Consider the following 27,465-nt stretch of genomic DNA (forward strand, 5'->3'; position numbering starts at 1 on the left):
TACAGCTAAGTTGGCCCAGTTCAAAGCCAATATGCACTCTACAATCATATTCCTGTAAAATTACAAAGCAATTAAAGTTGGTAATCAGAATTTTAAGCATTATAAACAAAAAGAAGACAACAAAGGGAAAGAAAACGTTATGCATTGAACATTTGTTTCATAAATATGGAACAGATTTAAAAGCTAAGGTTAAGATAAAAGATTTCAACTCAGATATATAAATAATTTCAACTCAGATATATTAGCCATAGTGGGAATAAGTACTGCAATTAAAAACAAAAGCTAAAGATTAATTAAAAGCAAGACAAATGGCAGTGTTTTATCTTTTGTTAGGGCTGAATAGTATTCCTTGTATATATGTACCATACCTTCGTTATCCAATCATCTATCAAAGGCATTTTCTGTTGTTTTCATGTCTTGGCCACCATGAATAGTGCTGTAATGAACATAGGGGTGCATATATCTTTATGAATAAATGTTTCAAAAATTTTCAGGTAGATACCCAGAAGAGGAGTTGCTGGGTCATATGGGAACTCTATTTTTTCTTATTTCTTTTTATTAAATTTATTGGGGTGATGTTGGTTAATAAGATTATATAGGTTTCAAGTGTACATTTCTATGATACTTGATCTGTATATTGCATTGTGTGCCCCCTACCGAAAGTGAAATAATCTTTCATCTCCATATATTTGATCTGTTTGCCCTTTACTGCCTTTCCATCTTCCTTCCCTCTGATAACCACCATACTATTGTCTGTGTCTGAGTTTTTCTTTGTTTTTCTTGTCTGTTCATTGGTTGTTTTCAGTTTTATATCCCATATATGATTATTAATTTTTGAGGGTATTTCCATAGAGGCTGTACCAGTTTACAGTCCCGCCAGTAGTGAATGAAGGATTCCTTTTTCTCCACAACTTCTACAACACTAACTGGTAGTTGTCTTGTTGATAAAAGCCATTCCAAGAGGTGTGACGTGGTATCTCATTGTAGTTTTGATTTGCATTTGTCTAAGAGCTGGTGAAGTTGAGCATCTTTTCATATGTATCTGTTGGCCATTTGTGTGTCTTGGGAGAAGTGCCTGTTCAGGACCTCTGCCCATTTTTTAATAGGATTGTTGTTTGGTATTGAGTGATATGAGTTCTTTACATATTTTGGATGTTAACCCCTTGCCAGAGCTGTTTGCAAATATCTTCTCCCATTTGGTTGGTTGCCTGTTTGTTTTGTTGGTGGTTTCTTTTGCTGTGCAGAAGCTTTGTAGTTTGATAAAGTCCCATTCATTTATGAAATACCACATTTTAAAAAGTTAGGATTCAGCCCGGCCGGGCATGGCTCAGCGGTTGAGCGTCGACCTAGGATCCAGGCGTTCCGGGTTCGATTCCCGGTCAGGGCAAATGCCCGGGGTGGGGGCTCATCAATGACTCTCTCATCATTGATGTTTCTTTCTCTATCTCTCCCTCTCCTTTCCTCTCTCTGAAATCAATAAAGATATATTTAAAAAAAAAAAGTTAGGATTCAGTTTTCATACATAATAATTAAGGAAACAAGTTAAGTGCATTAAACATTGCTTAAAATCATGTTATTAAGTGTCTCAAGCTCTGGACTGAGCTAGCTAGGCACTTCATAGAATTGTATACTTGAAGCCTATATGATTTTATTAACCAATGTTACCCCAATACCTTTAGTTAAAAATTTATAACTGTAGAACTATCATTAAAGTTTTTTAAAAATAACTATCACAAAAGAAGAAAGAAATACAAAATCATGTTATGAAATGTTTTGATTTATTGTGTAAATTATATTATTTTTATAAATCATTATTTATACATCGTTATTCATTACTTGGATTATAATTGGAATGTAGTTCTATCACTAATTTAGGATGTAGTACACTGTGTATATAAAGGGTATGTGATATATTAATGGCATCCTCTAGTTTTTAAAAGTAATTTATCTTTTTCAGTTTGATTATATGGGCTCTGATATAAAGGCTGTAACACAGAAGGTTATTGAGATAATCGGACTCCTTAACACTGTAAGTTTTTAAAAACTTTTGTTTGTGTATTTTGTAAAAGTAAATGTAATATGTATGGATGTATATAGTATTTAGTTGTGCTGTTGAGGAGTTTCCATGATCAAAATACCAAATTAAATGTCTTAAATATATTTTTTATAAAAGTTTAATATAACGTTTAAGTTTATCTAAATTTTAAAATTTATCTTCTCTTTAGATGCTTAGTCAGTTAAAACTGACTGTTGTAATATCTTCCATAGACATCTGGTCAAATAAAAACAAAATTTCTACTTTTGGAAGTCCTCTTCAAATATTGCATAGATTTGTAGATTGGAAATTTAATCATGTCTCCCAACCTCATCGTGCTGCATACTTACTTGCGTGAGTGTAGTGTTTTGTATGGATAGCATTATAGGGAGAATGCAAAATGATTTCATATGTTAAGTATGAAAAATAAGCATCTATTTAATATATACTGTATTCTGTAAATTTGGTAGACATGATTGGAATAGGAAAAATGTAATTTGAAGTCCTTGTCTTTGAGCTAATGTGAAGCAAGTTTTAAAAATTTCTATCAACTGACATAAATTAACCTGATAAAAGGGAACTTACATTGAAAGATTGAAATAATTAAAGGAAATTAATTATGAGTGATACACTTTAATGTTGCTTGGTTTATAAACTTTTACTACCTGTTATATTATCTCTACATTGTGTCTCTCATCGGATTAATTTTTGTATTTTTACTTTCTAATAACATAAATATATTGAATTGTTACCCTATCTAGAATCTTATGTGCATAATTTGTTTATTTACAGTAAATAATTGAATAAGGAGGTCAGAGAAAATTGAATTTTCAGGGCTGTCAATGTCCAGGGAACCAAAATAAAAGCTGTAACCATTTGTGCAAATGCATTTGTCATAATTGTTAGGCTTTATCCTTATTATACTTCTGAGTGTTTATCAAACACCAAATTTGCATATATATTGAAATATTCTTAATGTTGTAGGTATAAGAAAAATGTGTTCACATTAGCTTAATTCAGAGCAGCATGGTGCTTAGGACATAGTAATTGTTCACTTAATGCTTTTGAAAATTTATCATCAATAATACTAAGTTTTAAAAAGTTATCTTTATTGTTGAACATTTTACAGATGTCCCCTTTCCCCCCCTCCATTGACACCCTCCCCCCTCCTCCCACCCCCTCCCCAGGCTTTCACCACACTATTGTCTCTGTCCTGGGGTTATTCATATATGCATATAAGTTCTTTAGTTAATCTCCTCCCACCCCTACCCCTCTGCTGTACTTCAGTCTGTTGCATGCTTCAATGTCTCTGGGTCTGTTTTGTTCGTGAGTTTATTTTGTTCATTAGATTCCACATATGAGTGAGGTCATGTGATATTTGTCTTCCTTTGACTGGCTTATTTCACTTGGCAGAATACTCTCCAGGTCCCTCTATGCTGTCTCACAGGATAAGAGATCCTTCTTTCTGACAGCTGCATAGTATTCCATGGTGTGAATGCCCCACAACTTTTTTATCCACTCATCTACTGATGGGCACTTGGGTTGTCTCCAGATCTTAGCTATTGTAAATAATGGTGCTATGAACATAGGGGTGCAGATAATCTTTCTGATTGGTGTTTCAGGCTTAGGATATATTCCTAGAAGTGGGATCACTGGGTCAAAAGGCAGCTCCATGTCTAATTTTTTGAGGACACTCCACACTGTTTTCCATAGTGGCTTTACCAGTCTGCGTTCCCATCAGCAGTGCACTAGTGTTGCTTTTTCTCCACATCCTCGCCAGCACTTGTTTGTTGATTTATTGACGATAGCCATTCTGATGATTTCTGGGTGTTAATTTTGTATCCTGCTACATTGCCAAATTCATTTATTAAATCTAGTAGTGTTTTGGTGGAGTCTTTGGGGTTTTCTATGTACAATATCATGTCATCAGCGATAGTGACAGTTGTACTTCCTCCTTTCCAATTTGGATGCCTTTTATGTTTTCTTCTTATCTGATAATAATACCGCTCTTAAACACAATTATGAGGAAATTCTTATTTTTTCAGCTTCAAGAAACAAATTCACTTCATAGGAGCCACAGTTCCTGGAAAAATATGTAATAAGGATTATTCCGCAGGAGTTGCTGTGGTATGTAATTATTATCCAGTTTGCTCTCATTATTTTCATGTTTCCAAATTTCCTAAATATTTTAAAGCATGCATACAGATATTATGTAGTTTACTCATTCTTTAATAATATTTTATAGTACTAATTTTGGAACATAAAAATTTAACTATATAATTGCTTTTAAAAAATAGAACAAGCCGGGCCGGGCGTGGCTCAGCGGTTGAGCGTCGACCTAGGATCCAGGCCACCCAGGTGACTAGTGTTCGATTCCCGGTCAGGGCACATGCCCGGTTGTGGGCTTGATCGATGACTCTCTTTTCATTGATGTTTCTGTCTCTCTCTCTTTCCCTCTCCTTTCCTCTCTCTGAAATCAATAAAGATATATTTGAAATAAAATAAAATTAAATTAAATTAAAATAAAATAAAATAAAATAGAACAATTATAAAGTGAACTGGTGATAATGTTATATTGTTTTTAAAATATATATTTGGCCTTTGTAAGTCAAAGTTTAACAGGTTAGAACAGTGGTATGCTTGCATCTATATTATCTATTCAAAGTAATTTTAATGTTAATTATTGAACATATCAATTTTTCTCTCATAATAATTTGTGTACATTCGTACACTTTTTTATTAAGTGACATTCTTTTTTCTATTTTAAGGTAACTATTTTATTATTGCATTCAAGTCTTTATGTTTGGGAGGAGCAGGCTTGTAGGAAAGAACAGCTGTCAAATATTCATAATCTGTTGTTTTCTGGGGAAAGTGAGAATGAGCTCTTACTACAGTGTTCTATTGCATTTATAACAAGTTACATAAAAAGTAGGAAAGAGAACTAATTTGAGAGTGCTTCAGAAATAAATTTGTGCATTGTGATTTTCATATTGAGCAATTTGTCTAGTTGGTTGACTTTTAATAGCAACTACAATGAAGCAAATTGCCAATGATTAGAAAGATTTAAAATAAGTTCTGGTGTGTGCTTGTTATAACATTATGGAAGTTTAAGGTCTATAATGTAATGATTTGATATATGTCTATATTGAGAAATGGTTGCCACAATAATGTTAACACATCCTTCATCTCACATGCTACTATTTGTGTGCATGTGTGTGTGTGTTGTGAGTGCATGTCTGGTGAGAACCTTTAAAACTACTTTCTTAGGAACTTTCAAATATACAATACAGTATTGTTAATTCTTGTTACTGTGCTGTACACTGTATCCCCAGAAACTAGAAGTTTGTACCCTTTGATGACTTTTATTCATTCCCACCCTACAGTCCCCACCACCAGTCCGTTCTTTGGTTCTATGAGTTTTTGTTTTTTTTTAAATATGGTTTTATTGATTTCAGAGAGAGGAAGGGAGAGGGGGAGAGAGAAAGAAATGTCAGTGATGAGAGAGAGTCATTGATCAGCTGCCTCCTACATGCTCCCCCCTCCCCCACTGAGGATGGAGCCTGCAACCTGCCTGTGCCCTGACTGGGAACTGAACCATGACCTCCTGGTTCATAGGTCGATGCTCAATCACTGAGCCACGCTGGCTGGGCAGTTTGGTTGTTTTAGATTTCATATGTTAGTGAGATTGTACAGTATTTGTCTTTCTCTGTCTGACTTATTTCTTTTAGCATAATACCCTTAAGATTCATCCATGTCATTTGTGAATACATATGTATACATAAATATACATACATACATACATAATGTACATAAATACGTATGTACATGCATACATACATATATACATAAATATATATCACAATTTTCTTACCCATTCATCTATTGATGAACACTTAGGTTGTTTCCATGTCTTGGCCATTATGAATAATTTGCATTGAACATGGGGTGCAGATATCCCTTTGAGATAGTGATTTCATTTTCTCAGATACAGGGTGTCCCCCAAAATGTATACATACACTTTGAATAATTATAAAGGCAGTGCTTATTAAAATACATTTTATTTTCAAAATTGAGTTATCAGCTGTTAAAGTGTATATACATTTTTGGGGGACACCCTGTATGTACAAAGTAGTGGAATTGCTGATTCATATGGTAGTTCTACTTTTAATATTTTAGGAACCATCATACTTTTTTCTCTACTAGTACCAATTTATACGTCCATCAGTGGTACAAGGGTTCCATTTTCTTCCCCTCTTGCGAGCATTGGTTACCTCTTGTATTTTTTAGAACTGCCATTCAAACAGGTGTGAGGTCATCTCCCTTGTGGCTTTGATTTCTATTTCCCTGATTATTAATGGTGTTAAGCACGTTTTAAAATGTTCTCTTTGCTGCTGCAGGTATTAGAGGTGTCTCCTCTCCGCGTGTAGATGAGGCGGGGTGGGCCGGCGCTCTGCTGGCGGCGAGGTTGTCGGGGGCCGGCGGCTGGAGGGGGCCGGCGCCCCCCTCGCGGAGCCGGCGGGCGGGGCTCCGGGCAGCGGCGCCGCACCCCCGCCAGCGCGGCGAACCGGCCCTCTGGGGCCCCAAGTCAGGCGCCCCAAGTTGCGTTGTCTGGCCGCGTGTCCGGGCCTTCTGGTCCCAGCAGTTGGGTCTGTGGTGTAGCGGTGCGGGGGCACAGGCGCCCCGCAGCTCCCGCCCGCGGGGCACCCTCCCGCTCCTCCAGAGGCCTGCTCCCCGGCCGAGCGGGGAAGCCCCCGGGCCGCGGCGCGCAGCTGCTCGCGGGCCCTCCGCCCGCCGCGCCCCGCCCAGCGCGGCCCTGGGCGCTGCCGCTGCCGCGCGCCCCCTGCGGCCCTCCCCGCCCGGGCCGAAGCCGGCCGAGCGTCTCGGAGAAATGTCGCTTCAGGCTCTTCTACCATTTCCTCATCAGAGTATTTGGTGTTTACTGGTGAATTGTAGGGGTTCTTATATTTTGCATAGTAACTCCTTATCAGGTTTCCTATATTTCGAATATTGATTCCTTATCAAATGTATAATTTGCACATATTTTCTCACATTCTGTTGGCAGCCTTTTAATTTTGTTGGTCAGTTCCCTTGCTGTGCAGAACCGTTTATATTAATGTAGCCCCACTTGCTTAATTTTGCTTTTGTTTGTCGTTTTGGTATCATATCCATAAATTAATTGCCAAGACCAAGGTCAAGGAGATTTTTTACTAGCGTTTCTTCTAAAAGTCTTGTGATTTCAGTTCTTACATTTTAATTTTCAGTTCATTTGAGTAAATGTTTGTGAGTGGTCTAAGACAAGGAGTCCCATTTAATTATGTGCATGTAAATATCCAGTTTTTCTAACGCCATTTACTGAAGAGACTGTCTTTTCTCAATTGAGTATTCTTGGCTCTCTTGTCAGATATTAGTTGATCGTATATTCGGGGCTTTATTTTGGGGCCTATGCCATACATTTCAAAAATGTTTGTATTGATTTTAGAGAGAAGGGAAGGGTGTGAGAGACAGAGAGGAATCGAAATGAGAATCATTGATTGGTTGCTCAACCTGGGCATCTGCCCTGACTGGGAACTGAACCAGTGACCTTTCGGTACATGGGATAATGCTTAACCAACTGAGCCACACTGGCCAGGGCCATCTGATACCTTTTGATTACTATAGCTTTGTAATATAGTTTGAAAACAGGATGTGTGATGCCTCCAGCTTTGTTGTTCTTTCTGAGGATTGTTTGGCTCTTTCTGGTCTTTTGTGGTTCTATACCAATTTTAGCAGTATTTTTTCAATTTCTATGAAAAATGCCATTGGAATTTGGTAGGGATTGCACTGACACTATAGATGGCTTTGGGTATGGACATTTTAACACTATTAATTCTTTTAAACTACAAACGTGGGATTTATTTGTGTCACCTTCAGTTTCCCTCATCAATATCTTACAGTTTTCAGAGTAGAGATCTTTCACCTCCTTGGTTAAATGTATTCCTAATATTTTGTTGTTTCTGTTACTATTGTAAATGAAATTATTTTAAATTTCTCTTTTTAAGAGTTTATTAGTGTGCAGGCCTGCAGCAGGCTTTTATGTATTAATTTCATATCCAGCTACTTTACTGAACGCATTTTTTACTCCTAACATTTTTTTGGTTTTAGGATATTAGGGTTTTCTCTATATAATATCATGTCATGTGTGAAAATTGACTTCTTCTTTTCCAATTTGGATGCCTTTTTCTCCCCCGCTTAACTGCTCTGGTTAAGACTTTCAATACTATATTGAATAAAAGTGGTGAGGGTGGGCACCCCTGTCCTTCTCCTAATCTTCCAGGAAGAGCTTTTAGCTTTTCATGTTGAGTATGATGTTAGCTGTAGATTTGTCATATAGGGCGTTCTCTTCTGTTGTGGTATGTTCCCTGTATATACACTTTGTTGAGAATTCTTTATAAATGGATGTTGAATTTTTCCCCGTTTTCTATTCATTTTTCTTATTCATTCTTTCTTTTTAATTTTCCCTCTTATTGCCTTCTGTAGTTCTAATTGCACATTTTATTATTTATTTATTTATTTGATTTATATTCATTGTTCAAAGTATTGCAGGTATCCTCCAATTTTCTCCCTTTCCCCCCTCCACCTGCCTCCCACGACACCCCTGTCTTCATGGCACTATTGTCTGTGTCCATGAGCTGTGCATATAAATTCTTTGATTAATCTCTCCCCCGTCCTTTCCAGTTTGGATGCCTTATTTTTTTTCTTGTCTGACTTGTGTGTCCAGGACTTCCAGTACTGTGTTGAATAAGTGTGGTGAAAGTGGGCATCCCTGTCACGTTCCTGTTGTTAAAGGAAACAATTTTAGTTTTTGCCCATTGAGTATGATGTTGGCTGGAGGTTTGTCATATATGGCCTTTATTGTGTTGAAGCATGATCCCTGTATTCCCACTTTTCTGAGAGTTTTTATCAAAAATGGGTGTTGGATTTTGTCAAATGCTTTTTTGTGTGTATTAATATGATGAGGTGATTTTTATCCTTCATTTTGTTTATATGATGTCACATTTATTTATTTGTGAATATTGTACCAGCCTTGCATCCCTGGAATAAATCCCACTTGGTCATGTATGATCTTTCTAATATATGGCTGGATCCAGTTTGCTAATACTTTGTTGATAATTGTAGCATCTATGTTCATCAGGGATATTGGCCTATAATTTTCTTTCTTTGTAGTGTCTCTGTTTGGTATTGGAATTAGGATAATGCTGGCTCATAAAAGAGCTTGGAAATGTTCCTTCCTCTTGAATTTTTTGGAACAGTTTGAGGAGTGTAGGTCTTAGTTCTTCTTTGAATGTTTGCAAAAAGTCGCCTGTGAAGCCATGTGGTCCAGAACTTTGGTTTGCTGGGAATATTTTTGTTACTGCTTCAGTTTCATTAGTTGTTAATTGTCTATTCAGGTTTTCAATTCTTCCTGATTGAGTTATGAAAGATTGTATGTTTCTAGGAATTTCTTCATTTCTCCCAGGTTGTTCAATATGTTGGCATATAGTTATTCATAGTGTTTTCTCACAATCCTTTGTATTCCTGTTGGGTCAGTTGATATTTCACCTCTTTTGTTTCTGATTTTGTTTATTCGAGTCCTCTCTCTTTGTTTCTTGATGAGTCTGGCTAAAGTTTCATCAATCTGATTTATCTTTTCGGAGAACCAGCTCTTGGTTTCATTGATCTTTTTTATTGTTTTTTGTTTTTGTTTTTTTGCTTTTAGTCTGTATGTCATTTATTTCTTCTCTGATCTTTATTATTTTCTTCCTCCTGCTCACTCTGGGCTTTACTTGTTGTTCTCTTTCTATTTGTTTTAGTTGGAGTGTTAGATAGTTTATTAGTGATTTTTCTTGTTTCTTGATGTAGACCTCTAATGCTATGACTTTGCCTTTCTGGACTGCTTTTATTGTATTCCGTTTATTTGAGGTCGTTGTGTGTTCATTTTCATTTGTTTCCAGGAAGCTTTTTCTTTCTTGCTTGATCTCATTGGTAACCCATTTGTTGTTTAATAACATGCTATTTAATCTCCATGTGTTTTAATGTAGCCTATTTCTGGTTTCATGCCATTGTGATCCGAGAAGATGTTTGGTAGGATTTCTGACTTCTTGAACTTGTAGAGACTTGTTTTGTGTCCTGACATGTGGTCTGTCTTTGAGAATGTCCCATGTGCACTTGAGAAGAATGTATATTCTTCAGCTTTGGTGTGAAATGTTCTATAAATGTCAATTAAATCCATCTCATCTAGTGTGTCATTTAGGGTCACTGTTCCCTTGTTGATTTTATGTCTGGAACATCTATCTAGTGATGTCCGGGGGATGTTAAAGTCCCCCACTATGACTGCATTGCTGTTGATCTCAACCTTAATCCTCCAAGAGTTTTAAATATATAGTTAGGATCTCCTATATTGGGTGCATATATGTTTACCAGGGTTATATCCTTGGTTGGATCAATCCCTTCAGCATTATGTAGTGACCTTCTTTGTCTCCTATTATGGCCTTTGTTTTGAAGTCTGTTTTGTCAGATATATGTGTTGCTACCCCTGTTTCTTTTTTCCATTTCTATTTGCGTGGAAAAATTTTTGCATCCTGTTCAAAACTTTTGCGTTACTTTCATCCTGTATGAGCCTTTTGTCCTGAGGTGTGTCTCTTGTACACAGCATATATATGACTCATGTGTTCTTACCCATTCATCTACCCTCTGTCTTTTGATTAGAGCACTTAATCCATTGACATTTAAGGTTATTATTGATAGGTACTCATTTATTGCCATTTTTTCTTTATGCCTATGTTCCCCTCTCTCTATTTCTTCTTCTTCTTACCGCAGCCCCTTTAATATTGTTACAGTGCTGATTTGGTGGTAATAAACTCCCTTATCCTTTTTATTTCTTTTTTGCTTCTCTGACTAGATGAACTTTTATGTCAAAGCATAACAGCTTTAATTCAGTTAGCTCTGTTATGCTTTAACATTGAACCTTTGGAGAAGTAAAAGAGGAGACTTTAAAAGAGTAAAGCGTAAGTTGCACTAAACAGTATAGATAATATTTTATTATGAGAGTAAAAGAGAGAAACACAACAAAAAAGCATACGGAATCCTCTTAGGCCAGCCCATAACTAAATTTCCCAGTTATATGGCATTAGCCAAGGAAATAGATCTGAAATTTCTGGGGTTTCTAACAGTATTGCTGTGGAATTGTAAATTGTGTTAAAAGATATATATATAAATTTGTATATAAATATAAATATTTTTTAAAATATATATTTATTGATTTCAGAGAGAGGAGAGGAGAGAGAGAGAGACGTCAGTGATGAGTCATTGATCGGCTGCAGCCTGCAACCCGGGCATGTGCCCTGACCGGGAATTGAACCCCGATCGCCTGGATCCTAGGTCGACGCTCAACCACTGATCCACACCCGGCTAGGCTATATATAAATTTTAAATATGTTCTTTTTTTGACAATAATATTCTGATGCATTTCTTTTTTTAAAATATCTTTATTGATTTCAGAAGAAGTGGGGGGAGAGAGGGAGAGAGAGTGTGTGATGGAAACATCAGTGATGAGAGACTCATTCATCAGCTGCCTCCTGTATGCCTCCCCCCCCCCCCCCCCCCCCGGGGGATTGAGTCTGAAACCCAGGCATGTCCTATGACTAGGAATCGAACCACTATCTCCTGGGTCATAGGTCAGTGCTCAACCATTGAGCCATGCCAGCCAGCCCTGGTATATTTCTTGAATCAAAGTAGTAAGTCAGGCAGTTGGTGTTGGAAAATATTGATAGTTTGGTAAAGTATATGTAACCGTTAGTGGTATTTGTATGTAACCAACGGGAAGAGGTAGTTGTGATAGTCATGGTCAGAGATGCAAGGTGGGAGGTTGTGATAGACAACTGGAGAGGTAGTAGGAGAAGGCATTTGTGAGTGGTCCTCTCCCCAAGGGGTCAAGAGGTTCATGAGGCAGGTGACTCCTAGAGAAAATAATAAACCCCATTATTTTTTAGAATGCCACAGATAGTAGTAACCTTAACCAGATTTTCCTTTAGACATTGAGTATAGGAATATATGTTGGACAAAGAACAAAATATACCAATATCATGTGCTCCACACACAGCAAACTCAGGAAACACAATAGAGTCCTTAATATCAAAGTAAGAAAACCAATACATTTCCTGTGTCCAGTTGTGCCTTAGGAATGGCAGTCCATGAACATGCCTAAGGTGGAAGTTTTAGTGTCTGAGGTGAAGTTGTTTCTGGTGTAGGATGCATCATTATCTCCAATAGGGAGATGTCAGGAGTGATTTCGCTTCTATCAGTGAGATCATGAGCCAAGGTAATGTTTGAGATGTAGAGCTGGGGTATTTTCTTCAAATTGATACCCTCTTGAATTATTGTAGATACGTATTGTTTTTGTGGCGCTGTGGTATTATAATGATGCTGAGGCACTGTTGTGTAATATGAATTATTGAGCCTGGACCTTGGGACCCTGACTTACAAATATCATTTAACTCAAGGAGTTTGTAGGTGCACAGCTAGCAAAAGCGATGTTGATATTGGTATCTGTGTCAGAGCATGACTAGCACAGTTAAAGCCCAAATTAGGCATGGCTGGATTTAAAGTGTCCAACAGACTAAAGTTTTGTCTTATTTGGTGATGAGAAGTGTTCCGTTGTAAATAGGTTTAAATCATATGACCAAATTTAGTTGTAATTTGTTGACAGGGTGACAGGTGGTTTGCTGTTTAAAATATCTGTGCCTGAGGTTAGGACTCCAGAATTAGGACGTAGGCAGTTATATGGGCTCTTTGCCTCAGTTGTTGTTTTGGTTGATAGCAGGCAAGCAGGTGAGGACCCAAAGTCTATAGTTTACTTTAGGGTTTAATCTTGGTGTACATTCTACAGGCTTGGAGTATAGATATCCATCATTATTGTATCATACAGAACATTTTCACTGTCCCTCAAAAATCCTGTGTGCTCTGCTTATTAATCGTCCCCTCCCTATAAGCAACCATAAATCTTTTTATTGTCTTCATAATTTTGGTTTTATTTTCAGTAGGTCATATATTTAGAATTATACAGTATGTAGCCTTTTCAGATTGGGTTCTTTCACTTAGTAATATGTATTTAAGGTTCCTTCATTTCATTTCATTACTTGATAGCTCATTTCTTTTTAGTGCTGAATAATCTTCTATCATCTGAAATGTGCTACAGTTTATGTAGAGGCTCACCTACTGAAGGATATCATGGTTGCTTGCAAATTTTGGCAACTTTGAATAAAGCTGCTATAAACAACACCTGTGTGCAGAAACTGGAAATGAAACAAAGGAGAACAGCAATACCTACTGGGGTGTATTGGTTATCGATTGCTGTATACCTGATTATACCAAAACTTAGCAGATAGAACAACATAGTTCTGTGGGTTGTGATTTTAGGAGAATCTTAGTGGACAAAATCAAGGTGCCAGCTAGAGCTGTAGTAATTTCAGGGTTCAACACAGAGAATTTGTTTCCAAGCTCAGTCACCTGGCTATTGGAAGACCCCAGAAAATCTTTTTCCAAGCTCACTCACATGGACCTCTCCATAGGCCTGCTTCATGCCATAGTAGCTGGCTGGCTTCCCCCAGAGTGAGGAGAGTGAAACAGAATCCAAGTCAGTCTTTTTCTAACCTATCTTGGAAGTGATGACCCATCACTCTTGCTATACTCAGTTAATTAGAAGTATGTCAGTAAGTCCAGCTTGCATTCAAGGACATAAATAGCAGAAAGCATTAATCATTGAGACCCATTTTAGAGGCTGCCTTCCATAAAGAAAATGTAGAATTATTAAAAGACTAGAGGCACTTTGAAAATAATTTAAAGACACAATACAATGTGGTATTTAAAACTCTAAGATAGATGCTGTTGTCATTAAGTAATAGTATTTTGAAATTAAACTTTTGTCTGTTTACCCATGTTTAATAAATCTATAATCTAAACGCTTATATAACTACTATAGTTGCATTTATATAGGTATCTTGGATGCATTAATACATTTTAAAAATGAGTTTTATTTACTAATTTTTGATTATGGTAAGTACTATTTAAAAAAAAAATAACTGAGTAGAATTCTTAGCTGAATCTTTTTCTTTTATTTTCCTTATATTTAGTTTCCAGAGGGTTTATCTTTGGAGTCGTACACTGTCAGTATTGTGCAGTTGCTTGGCCTTAATATGGGATTGAGTTTTGACAGTATTGACGCCTGCTTTTGTTCAGGAGATGTTTGCACAATGTCACCAAAAGCACTGTAAGATAATTTTCTTTATGAAATACACGTCTTCCTTTTAAGAAATTTTTTGGTTAGGAACTTTTACATTTCTATTAGCCAAACTAAAGTAATTGACAATTGTAAAACACTGTATCCAATGACTACAGAAGAAACATTCTTTTCAAGCACGGTCGGAAACACAGCAAAATGGGCCAACACTCCCCTAGCACTCCATGCCTGGGGAACTCTCTTCTCCTTACTTTCCAGAGCCTGGCTTGTATGTGTTTTTTTCTGGCCCGCTTGAAAGCTCCCTCTAGGGACAAGCCAGACGAAGTGTGTAATTTCAGCGAATGCATAAAGTTAAACGCTTTGATATTTGCATTTAAACTGGTATTGTGCAATATAAGGATGAACAGTACAATTCATGTTAATTTTTTTACTTAGAAAGACATTAAATTGCAAATGAATAACACCATGAGCCATTGGGAGAAAGACTGTTGAAGAAAGGAAAAAAAGCTTTTAATGTCAGTATCATTAATAATACTTTTCCCTTGCTTTATAAACAAGGGGCCTTGCATTTCCATTTTGCATTGGTTTCCACAAATTGTGTAGCCAGCCCTGGTTGTTTCACATCATCACTAAGACTTGGTATGTTCAGTATGTTTAATTTGAATCATTTTAGTGGGTATGTAGTAGTATCTCATATGGGTTTTAATCTACATTTTCCTAGGAACTAATGATATTGAACATATTTTCATGCTTAATAGGTTTGTATTGGTAAAGAGCCTATTCAAATCTTTTTTTTTTCCCTCATTTTTTTAAAAAAATAAGATTTTTGTGTTCTTATTGAGTTGTAAGAATTGTTTATATATTCTGGTTTACAGATACATGATTTCCTCCTTATAATGCATTTTTAAAGAGCACATTTTTAATTTTGATGAAGTACACTTTATCATTTTTCCTTTTCTGAGTCATGGTTTTTTAGCTGTTATACTCAGTTTTATGCTTTAACATTTTGGGTTAATTATTATATATGTATTTCAGTTCATTTTATTTTGCCTTGTGGATTTCCAGTTATTCCAATACCACTTTCAACTTTATTGATGTATAATTTGTCCACAATAATTGACATGCTTTAAGAGTACAAGTTTATGACTTTTGAGAAATACATATAAATCTTTGAACCACAGTATCAATCAGGCTATGTAGCCTTTCTCTCTCCACAGAAAGTTCCTTTGTGACCCTTAGCAGTCCTTTTACCTCTATCCTTGCCCCAGGCAACCACTAATCTGATTTCTGTCACTACAGTTAGTTTACCTTGCTCTACAATTTTATGTAAATTGAATATGTACTATACTTTGAGTGTTCACTGTGTAAGACTGTTAATTTCTCTGAATTAACTAAGCGTTTTCGAATATTTAATATCAGTTCCTTTTAAGTATTTGTATGCCAAATTTAACACCTGGACCATCTCAGTGTTGATTTCTTTTGACCACATTTTTTATCTGCTATGGATCACATTTTCTTATTTCTTAGATGTCTATTATTATTATCATCATATTAAATATTGTTGTTATACAATAGAAAGCTTGGACTCTCCTACCTTCCTCTGAAAAGCATTGATTCTTTTTCTACCAGGCAATTCAACTGTTGGCTAATCATTTTGAATTTTATTTGCTTGCTTTTATGCTTTTATTAATATGGATATATGGAAACTCAGGGTATTTCCAACTTGGTTTCCTCTGGGGATCCTGTCAGAGCTTGGATTAAGCTGTGTTAAAATTGATATAGTGATTTTAGTACGGGACAGACATCAGCCAACAATAATCCATGAGCCAAATTTGGCTGGCTGCCTGAGTTTAAATAAAATCTTATTGAAGTACATCCAGGCTTATTGGTTTTCATATTGTTTATGACTTCTTTTGCACTACAGTTCGAAAAGAGTATACAGCATATAAGCTGATACTGTTTACTATCTGGCTTTTTACAGAAAAGTTTCTCAAACCCTGGTCTAGGGCACAGTCTTTAGTCTCTCAAATCATATTATTTCTAGTGTTTTACTTGGATGCCAAAGTGTTACCAAAGTGCTAACAGCTTTTATTCTGTCAGGACAGGTACTCCTACTGCCCCTCCCATAATAGTTCAAACAACAAATTTTTACTTGAAAAATGTTTAATTATGGAGAGAAAAAAACCTGTAAAATGTGCTATTAAAGTTACTATTTATAAATAGTAATAATAAATACTATTAATAAATATACTGTTAAGTGTATTTATATTGTTATTTAAAGAAAAAATATAAGAAAATATTAAATAGATTAAAAGTACATTAAATACCAAAGCCAAAAATTTTAAATTCAATTGTTTGGCACTCGGAAAGTAAGTAAGAATAACATAAGAATTTTCTTGGTGAAATTTAAAAAGTGTGTTAAACATATTAGCAGTGCAATTAATATTTTTTAAAGTGTGTTTTTTTGTTTTCTATGAAAAATAATGCTCTTTAAATCTCTCTTGCAAATGCCGTACATGGGGGCAAATGTGGAGATATATGGCAATAACTTTTATCATACCCCTGTTTTTAATATTTTAGGTACTCTCCAGGTGTTAAAGATTTTAGTACCTGTAGCTTGGATGAGTTTAAATATCTTGCTTCAAATTCTGACCTTGAATGTCTTCGTAACACCCAGCCTGTTACACCAGTTTACAAAGAAGCTGCAAAGGCAAAATGTGGCAATGAAGTGTTGGAACCAGGTGAACAATGTGATTGTGGCACTGTAAAGGTTAGTAGAAATTTTTTCAAAACCTTTTTATTTTCTATAAACTTTATAATAGGTGGAAAAGAAGACAAAGACCTTACCATTTAGAAAAATAAATTTAAAGAAGACTTTTTAAAAAAGAAGATGGCAGCCTTTAAGTCTCCTATTTTTTGCTATTTTTGGAAATGGAGAGCAAGCATTCTTAAGAGAATGTTTGTCTTTAAATATTGTCGTTTGACATTGCTTAGTGTTTGCATCAGCTACACACTTAGAAGTAGTGACTGCAAAGAGCATTGAAAGGGTTGAAGATATATATTTAACAACAAGCAGTAACAAAGGTAGACAAGAACATTTGAAGACCATGACTATTACCAGCAGGATAGGAAAAATACACTGTTTGATAATATAGTGAGAAAAATATTTGTATTGACAGGTGAGGCCATATAAAAATATTTTAAAATGAAATCTATTATATGTAGAAAATATAAAAATACAAAACAAAGATTAAACTAAAAGATGATAGAGGAGGTATTGACAACAAAGTGAAGCAGACATATGAAAACTCTCAGAGATAGCAGTTGTAAAATATGGAATTTGTCATATATAAATATATGTTAAAAGTATATATATTAAAATATGTAATATATAATATATAAGCCATATATAATATTTATAATTGTGTGTATATATATTATATGTATATTATTTAATGGCCCTGAAACACATCTTAAAGAAGAAGGAAGGCAGAGAAGAATTTACTCTTGAAAAAAAACTTCAGCTAGGATATATAAGAATTATAAATTTATGTCTTTCTAGCCTAAGGGTGCTCCTCCACCTCCACAGCAATGGCAGAAATAAATGGCTGTGGAAAACAGCAGCTCTAATGACTCAGTGGCAGAGAACAGAGTTTAGGGATGGGAACCACTGGAAATGTGAGGGTAAAACCGTTAAAGTGAGAGTTGTGAAAATGGTAAGACCCCAAATCTGGTGGTTAATTGTACAAATACTTTTCGGACTGGTAAAATATGCATGGGGCAAAAAAAGAAGGGTAAGACATTTGGAAGACAGAGGGTTCACCAGGTGAGCTCTGTGAATTTGATGATTTTTTTTAAGGGAATATTTTCCAACTATGTGCAATTTAGGCAGCAGAAATCTGAAGACTTACTGGTTTCAGAAATCAGAATATAGAGCCTGAGACTGGAACTACAGCTGGAAATTGAAGAGGAGTCTTCAGAAACAAGGAAACTGCAGATAGATTGTACTCTGAAATCTCAGTTGCAATCTCTGCCTAAACCCTTGGCTGAATGCCATGTTACATCAGGGAATCAAGCTAAAAAATTTATCATTTGGAAGCCATATGAGTTGAGCAGAGATAGTTGCTGAACACTGCAGAGGAGATAAAGTTTATAGTTTATGCCCAGACAGCTTCCTACTAGGGGAAAAAACTCTCAGGACACAGCTGAATACAGTCATTATATCATTTTTTCTGTAATGTCCAATTTATTAACAAAAATTGCCGGACATTCAGAGAAGCAGAGTATGAACTACATTCAGAAAAATAGGCAGTTAAGGAAAACTGACTCTGAAGTTTAAGATATTGCATTTAACTGATAAAGACTTCATAGTAGTTATATTGAATATATGAAGAGGATTAAAGGAAATTATGCTGAAATAATTTAAGGAAAATTATCTCAATGAGTGAGCAGCTAAGGAATCCCAACAGATATAATCAATATTTATAGGGTACTATATTTAAGAACTAAATATAAACATTCTTTTCAAGTATACTTGCAATAGTTATCAACAGAATATATTCTGAGCCATGCACTAAATCTCAACACATTTATTTTATGTTGAGAATTAAATTAGAAATCAAGAATAATAAGATATCTTGAAAAGCCCCCAAATATTTGGGAATAATTATATCACTTCTAAATGGCCATGGCTCAAAGAAGTCACAAAGGCAATTAGAATATATTTTTAACAGTGTGCAGATGAAAACATATCAAAATATATGAGATTCAGGTAAAATAGTGTTTTGAGGAAAATCTATAGCTTTAAATGTTTATATTAGAGAAAAAGAAAAGTCTAAAATAAATGATTTAGAATGCTACTCTAGGGAACTAAAATATAAGCCAAAATTAAAGGCAAAATACATAGGAGGAACAAATGAATAAAGATAAAAGCAGAAATTGATGAGGTAGAAACTTGAGAATGAAACTAAAAGCTGATGCTTTCCAAAAAAAATCAATATACTTGATTTGATATATTTCTTATTGTGCTCCTGAAGTAAAAATGAGAGAAAAAACTAATTTCTAATATCAGCAATGAAAGAGGGCACATTACTACCCACCCTATATATGTTAAAAATAAGGAATATTAAGAACTACTTTATGGAAATTAATTTGACAATTCAGATAAAACTGACAAGTTTCTTAAGACAAATTATCACAATTGATATAAGGAGATAAAATTTGAATAGCTTTATATTTAGTGAATAAATTAAATTTGTAATTAAAATATTTTTTCACAGAGAAACTCCAAATTGATGTTACTTCACTAGTCATTTTATCAAACATTTAAGGAAAAAATAATGCCAATTATACATGAATCTTCTCATGCTTCTGGAAAAAGAAAGGTTAAAAGAAAGAACCATTTTGAAATGGCCAGAATATTCTATATTTCCTAAGAAAGTTTGCCCTTACAAGGTGGACTGGAAAAATAATCAAAGAATAACCATACATCTGATTAAAATAAACAGGACTAAACAAGCAAATGAAAGAATATTTAAAGTTTGAATATACAAGTCAATACTGTGTATAAAATAAATAACCTTTTAAAAGAATAGCTTTGCAAACTATGGTCAAGCAGTTCATTGAAAATACTGATAAGAAATTATCCATAACAATCCAATCAAGACAACACCAGGAAAGAAACATCTGATATTGATAGACTACATAATTTAAAACAAACTTGCCACTGAAGACTAGACAAGCTGATTGAAGGTATGGAATGTTATAAAATATACCTAACTATAGGGCCAGCATCCCAGTGAAATCAGAGGTCTGAATAGATGAGCCTGGCTTTTGGGACCATCTTTTTTTAGCATGGGTTTGGGGATTTTGCTGTTTCAGAGAGAGAAGAATGTTGCTTTTGACAGCTTCACATCAGAGAAATTCTGTATGTGAACAGATTTGGCTTATACAATTTATTATAAAAGCAAAAATATAAGAAAATTTTTGAAGAGAATGGTAGTTAACAAGGTATATAAAAATTATTTCCTCTATGGTTTGGCTCCACAGTATATGAATATTGTTCACATTACATGGAACATAGTAAGACGACATTTCTTTTACAAACTAGTGAATGAGATGCTGATTCCTATAAATTTCATATAAAGAATAGGATTAATTACTAAAACTGTGAGTTTAAGAAAAGCTTCATACAGTGTAAAGAAATTCTGAGTTGCAGTTTTATTTGATGGTACTTAATAATACATGATTGAGTAACAGCATTTATTTACAGACTTGTACACATAAAAAGTGCTGTGATCCTACAGTGTGTAAACTAAAAGCAAATAAAGCCTGTGGTTCTGGGGAGTGCTGCACACAAGAATGCAAGGTAAGAGGCAATCTGTATTTTATAATAGCTCAGCATTAATTTCTTGAAATTCTTGTTTAAAGAAGATGGAAAACATATTTCACCCCTCTCATTTTATTACATCCAAGTAACATTGTACCCACACTCCCACTTCAGCCCATTCAGCAGGACTCTCATGTGCATAATACCTCTCCTGTGCTTCTACTCTCCTGACTTGACTTCCCATTTCTATACCTCATTACGAATCTTTCTTGTACCCGTTGAGATTTCTCAATGATTGACATACATCTGGAGCAGCCCTCTTATGACTTTATTTTCTAACACCCTACCTAACATGGGGTCAGAAAGTTGGATTAGTTCTTTTGGTTGGTTAAATTCTTTTCACTGTCTTCTGGTAAAGTCCTCCGTTACTTTGCAATTCATTCAGTTATAGTTGCAATCAGTCAATCCCTCTTTTTGGTTGAAAGCATTTAAAGGATATCCCTGAATAATCCCCCCCAGGGGCACAATTCACTGGAATCCCTAGGGAAAAAGAAACAAACTCCTGAATAAGGTGCAGACGTCTGTGAGATTGGAGAAAGAGTACACTTTTATCTTAAAAAAAATTCCCCCCAGATTTATTGAGATACAGGTGACATACAACAGTGTATAAATTTAAGGTTTACAATGTAATGATTTGGTATAAGTATATGCTGCAAAGTGATTACCACATGAGATTAGTTAACACATCCACCACTTCACATAGCGAGAACATTTAAGATTTATTATCTTAGCAACTTTCAAATATATAATACATTATTGTTAACTGTAGTCACCGTGCTGCACATTAGATCCCCAGACTTACTCATCTTATAAGTTGAAGATTTGTACTCTTGACCAGCATCTTCACATTTTCCTCACCTTGCAGCATCTGGCAACTACCATTCTATTTTCTGTTTTGGTGACTATATACATACTGTCTTTCTCTTGTCTGACTTATTTTATTTAGAATAATACCCTCAAGTTTAAATTGTGTTGTCACAAACGGCAGGGTTTCTTTTTTAATGACCCAACATCATTCCATTGTGTATATACACTACATTTTCAAATTACATTCATCTACTGATGAACAATTAAGTTGTTTCCACGTCTCTTGTGTTTAGTGCTGCAGTGAACATGGAAGTACACATATCTCTTCAAGACACTTACTCGATATCCTTCAGATACATTCTCCTAGATGACCTTCCTGGATCAATGGTAGTCCTATTTTTAAGTTTTTGAGGTTTCTTTTGTAGTATGGATTATTGCAACAATATTAATTCTTCTTGTCCATGAACACAGACTCTCTTTTCATTTATTTGTGCCTCTCTCAGTTTTTTTCATCATGTCTTATAGTTTTCCATGGACAGGTCTTTCACTTCCTTTGTTAAATTTATTCCTAGGCATTCTATTCTTTGATACTATTGTAAGTGGGATTTAAAAATTTTCTTCTTCATACATTTTGTTGTAAATTTATAGAAATTCAGACATTTTTGCAGTCTGATTTTATATCCTATGACTTTACTGATTTTATTTCTCAGTTTTGTTCTTTTGTTACTTCTTCAGGATTTTCTGTCCATAAGATTATATCGTCTGCAAATAGACACAATTTTCTTATTCCTTTATGATTTGGATGTTTTTTTATTTCTTTAATTTTCTGATTACCCTGGCTAGAGCTTCCAGTACTTTGTTGAATAAGAGTGGAGAAAGTGGACACTTTTGTCTTGTTCATGATCTTAAAAGGACATCCTTTAAGCTTTTCTCTATTGAATATGTTAGCTGAGGCTTGTCATCTGTGGTCTTTATTACGTGAAGATATATTTTTTTCTATACCCAAATTGTTGAGGGCCTTTATCATGAAAGGGTGTTGAATTTTGTCAAGTGTGTTTTCGGTGTCTGTTCAGAAGATAATATGATTTTTACCCTTTATTCTGTTAATGGGTTGTATCATGTTTATTAATTTCCATATGTTGCCTCATCCTTGCATCACAGAGATAAATCCCACTTGATTGTGGTTTATGAGCTTTTAATGTGTGGTTGAATTTGGTGTGTTAGTGTTTTGTTGAAAATTTTTGCATTTATATTCACTAGGATGTTAGCCTGTAATTTTCATTTCTGTGGTGTCTTATCTGTCTTTGGTATCCTGATAACTCTGGACTTGTAAAATGAGTTTGAGCATTAAAAAAAAATTATTGAAAGAGTTTGAGAAGTATTAGCATTATTCCATAAATATTTCATAAATTTCACCCCTGAAAACATCTGGTCCTATGCTTTTCTTTGTTACGAGGTATGATAACAAATTCAATCTCTTTAGTTGTGATTGATTTGTTGAAGCTTTCTGTTTCTCCATGATTCAGTCTTGGTAGGTTATCTGTTTCTAGAAATTTATCCATTTCTTGTAATTTATACAATTTTAACATGTAATTGTTCACAGGAGCTTTCTATGTTCCTTTGTATTTTTGTCTATTCTTTTATTCATTTTATTGAGTCCTGTCTTTTTTCTTTTTTTCTTGGTTAGCCTAGTTAAAGGTCTGCCATTGTGTTTCACTGATTTTTTAAAAAAGTACCTTTTAAAACAAATGAGTTTATCATAGTCATAGGTTACACAACCATTAAACAAAAACCAGTGTTATGCAATAGCTGTTAATCTGAAAATGAAATTAGATAAACAGTTCCATTCACAATAGCATAAAAATACTTAGGATACATTTAATACAAAAATTACAAAACATACACTTAACAAAACATGGTTGAAAAAAATTAAAAACATTAAATAAATGGTGAAATATTCTGTGTGAATGGATTGGAACACTCAGTGTCGTTAAGACAGCAATTTCCCCCTTTGTCAGAGGTCTACAGTACTATCCCCAGGTTTAATGGATTAGTACTAGTACTCACAGGACTCAGTATAAAGCATGCTCATGACTATGTTTTCTTACAGCAAAAGGATACAAAGCAAAATCAACAAAAGATATATTTCCATTTATTGGTGTCCTCATGAATAATTTTCATCAGTGTTTTATAGTTTTCAGTGTACAGTCAGCCCCTCTGTATGTGCAGGTTCTGCATTTGTGTATTCAACCAACTGTGGATCAAAAATATTTGAAAAAAATGCTGCGGTGTTGCTGATGTATACTATGTAGTTAGGCCTATGATAGTTGCATCTGTACTGAACATGTACAGACTTTTTCCCATTGTCATAAGTATTTACATAGTATTTACGTCGCATTAGGTATTGTAAGTAATCTAGAAATGATTTAAAGTATACAGACGAATGTGGATAGGCTATATGCAAATACTTCATTCACTGTTTTATATAAGGGACTTGAGCCTCCATGAATTTTTATATCCATGGGGGAGTGTCCTGGAAACAATCCTCCATGGATACCGAAGGCCAACTGTACAAATCTTATACCTCCTTGATTAAATATATTCCTAAGTATTTTTCTTTTTGTTATTACTGTAAAGGGTATTTTTTCATAATTTTTTTGCATATAGTTCATTTTTCGTGTAAAGAAGCAACTGACTTTTGTATGTTAGTTTTGTATCTTGAACTTAATTCACTTACTATTTTTGACAGTCTTTTGGTAGAGTTTTTAGAGTTTTCTATAGATACAATTCTGTCATCTTCAAACAGAGACATACTGAATTCTTCCTTTCCAATTTGGATGGCTTTTATTTTTTTCTTGCCTAATTTCTATGGCAAGGACTTTTAGTACTGAGTTGAATAGATATTGTAAATAAGGGCACCCTTATCTTGGTAGCTATGGTTTTGTTATATATGACCTTTATTATATTGAGGTGTTCTCTTTCTATACAAAAATGGTTGATAATTTATCATGAAAATATGTTGAATTTTGTCCAATGCTTTTTCTGCATTAATGAAAATGATCATAGTTTTATCCTTCATTCTATTAAAGTGGTGTATAACGTTTGATTTGTGTATGTTCAGATATCCTTGGAGCTCAAGGATAAAATCCCACTTGATCATGGTGTATGATCCTATTACTGTGCCACTGAATTTGGTTTGCTAGTATTTTGTTGAGAATTTTTGCATTTATGTTCATCAGGCTTGTTCATCAGGTCAAGACTACATTGGTATAGTTTTATTTTCTTGTAATGTTTTGTCTGACTTGGGTAACAGGGTAGATCTGACCTTGTAAACTGAATTTGGAAGTGTTGCTTTCTCTTCAATTTTTTTTTTTTTTTTTTTTAAGAGATTGAGAATTGGCATTAATTATTTCTTAAATGTTTTGTAGAATTTACCTGTCAATCCATCTAATCTTGGGCTTTCTTGGTTGGGAGGTTTTTCACAACTGATTCAATCTTGTTAACCATTACTGGTTTGTTCCAATTTTCTATTTTTTTATGATAAAACCTAGTTAGTTTATTTCTAGGAATTTATGTGTTCTTTCTAGGTTATGCAATTTGTTCGTCTATTGTTATAGTCTGTTACGAGCTTTTGTATTTCTGTGATATCTGTTGTAATGTCACCGCCTTTATTTATAACATGTCATTTGTCTTTTTTCTTAGTTTAGCTAAGGATTTGTCAATTTTACCTTTCCAAAATAGCAGCTCTTACTTTCATTGATGTTTTCTATTGTTTTTATCATCTCTATCTCTTTATTAATCTTTTGGTGACTATCTCTTCAATTATGATTATATTTGCCTTGTATATTTAGGTATTCTGATGTTGAATGCATATATATTTATAATTGTTACATCCCCCTGATGAATTGACCTCTTTCATTATATAATAATTTTCTTTGTCTCAAGTGACAGTTTATTAAAAAAAATTATTTTTATTGAGATTATTACAGATGTCCCCCATTTCCTCCCCCTTTGTCCATCCCCCACCAGCTCCTGCCCCACACCAGACCTTCACCACACTATTTTGTGTGTCTGTGGGTTATGCATATATGCATACAAATTCTTAGGTTAATCTCTTCCTGTCCCCCTCCCCCCTTTTCTCTGAGATCTGTCAGTTAAGCATGGAACAGACTGATGAATTTTTATTGTGATATGATTTGATTCATTTCTCCTTTTGTGTGTCAACTACCTGTATTTTTTTGGATGCGATTACTACAAGGATTACACAAAACACTTTATGATAGTCTGTTTTAAGCTGATAACTTAACTTAGATCTCATACAAAAATCCTACACTTTTACTTCTCTCCTTCCACATTTTATGCTATTAATGTTGTATTTTAATATGTTTTATGTTGTGTATTCATGAACAAATTATTGGAGTATAGTGATTTTTAATATTTTTGTCTTTTAACTTTTATAGTAGAGTTAGGGTGATTTATATGCTAGCATATTACAGTATTGGAGAACTCTGAATTTCACTATATACTTAAGATTACCAGTAATTTTTATACTTTCATGTTGATAATCAGCATTTTTAAATTTTGATTTGAAGAACTCTCATTGGCATTTTTTAAAGACAGGTTTAGTGGTGATGAAATCCCTCAGCTTTTGTTTTCCTGACAAAGTCTTATCTGTTCTTCATTTCTGAAGAACAGCTTTACTGGATATAGTATACTTGGTTGGAGAGTGATTTTTCTTTCAGCACTTAGGAAATGTCATCTCACCCTCTTTTGGCCAGCAAGGTTTTTGCTAAGTGACCTACTTATAGTCTTACATGGGATCCCTTTTATGCCATAATCACCTGATTGCTTTCAAAATGTTCCTTTTTAAAACAATTTTTTAATTTATTTTTAATTCTGTTAAAATTCACCTACCATAAAATTTGCCATCTTAAGCTTTTTATTTTATTTTATTTTATTATTTTATTTTATTTATTTTATTATTTTATTTTATTTTATTTATTTTATTTGATTATTTTATTTTGTTTTATTTATTTTTTTTTATTTTTTATTACTGTTTAAAATATTACAGATGTCCCTTTTCCTCCCCAATGACCCGTTCCACCTCGTTCCTTCCCCCTCCCCAGTCCCTCTCCCCACCATTGTCCATGTCCTTGGGTTGTGTATATATGCACATAAATTCTTTGGTTACACTCTCCCCCTCCACCCACCCGCCCTCCTCCATCCCTCTGACATTCATCAGTCTCATCTTTGCTTCCATGTCATTGAATCTATTCTGTTCATCAGTTGATTAAGTTCGTTAGATTCCACGTATAAGCGAGGTCATGTGATATTTGTCTTTCGCTGCCTGGCTTATTTCACTTAGCATAATATTCTCCAGGTCCATCCATACTGTCCCAAAGGGTACGAGCTTCTTCTTCTTTACAGCTGCGTAGTATTCCATGGTGTAAATGTCCCACAGCTTTTTTATCCACTCATCTACTGATGGGCACTTGGGCTGTTTCCAGATCTTAGCTACTGTAAACTGTGCTGCTATGAACATTGGGGTACATATATTCTTTCTGATGAATGTTTCAGGATTCTTAGGATACATTCCTGGGAGTGGAATCACTGGGTCAAACGGCAGCTCCATTTTTAATTTTTTGAGGAACCTCCATACTGTTTTCCATAGTGGCTGCCCCAGTCTGCATTCCCACCAGCAGTGTACTAGGGTTCCCCTTTCTCCACACCCTCGCCAGCACATGACGTTTGTTGATTTGTTGATGGCAACCATTCTGACAGGTGTGAAGTGATACCTCATTGTGGTTTTAATTTGCATCTCTCTGATGATTAGCAACGTCGAGTATTTTCTCATGTGTTTCTTGGCCATCTGTATGTCCTCTTTGGAGAACTGTCTATTTAAGTCCTTTGCCCATTTCTTAATTCGGTTGTTTGTCTTCATCTTGCTGAGTGCTATGAGTTCTTTGTACACTTTGGAAATTA

General features: G+C 34.8%; 1 protein-coding gene across 1 annotated transcript in view; it reads left to right on the forward strand.

Moving 5' to 3' along the window:
* Positions 1 to 27,465, forward strand: part of LOC308553631 (disintegrin and metalloproteinase domain-containing protein 5-like) — an 80,068-nt gene that overhangs the window by 17,095 nt on the left and 35,508 nt on the right. Inside the window, exons 8-16 of the mRNA XM_081129654.1 lie at positions 1,958 to 2,029; positions 2,226 to 2,389; positions 4,081 to 4,162; positions 4,804 to 4,906; positions 6,433 to 6,960; positions 13,211 to 13,383; positions 14,182 to 14,318; positions 16,869 to 17,058; positions 20,560 to 20,655. Coding sequence (XP_080985780.1) covers positions 1,958 to 2,029; positions 2,226 to 2,389; positions 4,081 to 4,162; positions 4,804 to 4,906; positions 6,433 to 6,960; positions 13,211 to 13,383; positions 14,182 to 14,318; positions 16,869 to 17,058; positions 20,560 to 20,655 — 1,545 coding nt within the window. The remainder of the gene's footprint in view (positions 1 to 1,957; positions 2,030 to 2,225; positions 2,390 to 4,080; positions 4,163 to 4,803; positions 4,907 to 6,432; positions 6,961 to 13,210; positions 13,384 to 14,181; positions 14,319 to 16,868; positions 17,059 to 20,559; positions 20,656 to 27,465) is intronic.

This window comes from Miniopterus schreibersii, assembly GCF_964146895.1.
Source record: "Miniopterus schreibersii genome assembly, chromosome: 2".
In the NCBI taxonomy this organism is placed as follows: domain Eukaryota; kingdom Metazoa; phylum Chordata; class Mammalia; order Chiroptera; family Miniopteridae; genus Miniopterus; species Miniopterus schreibersii.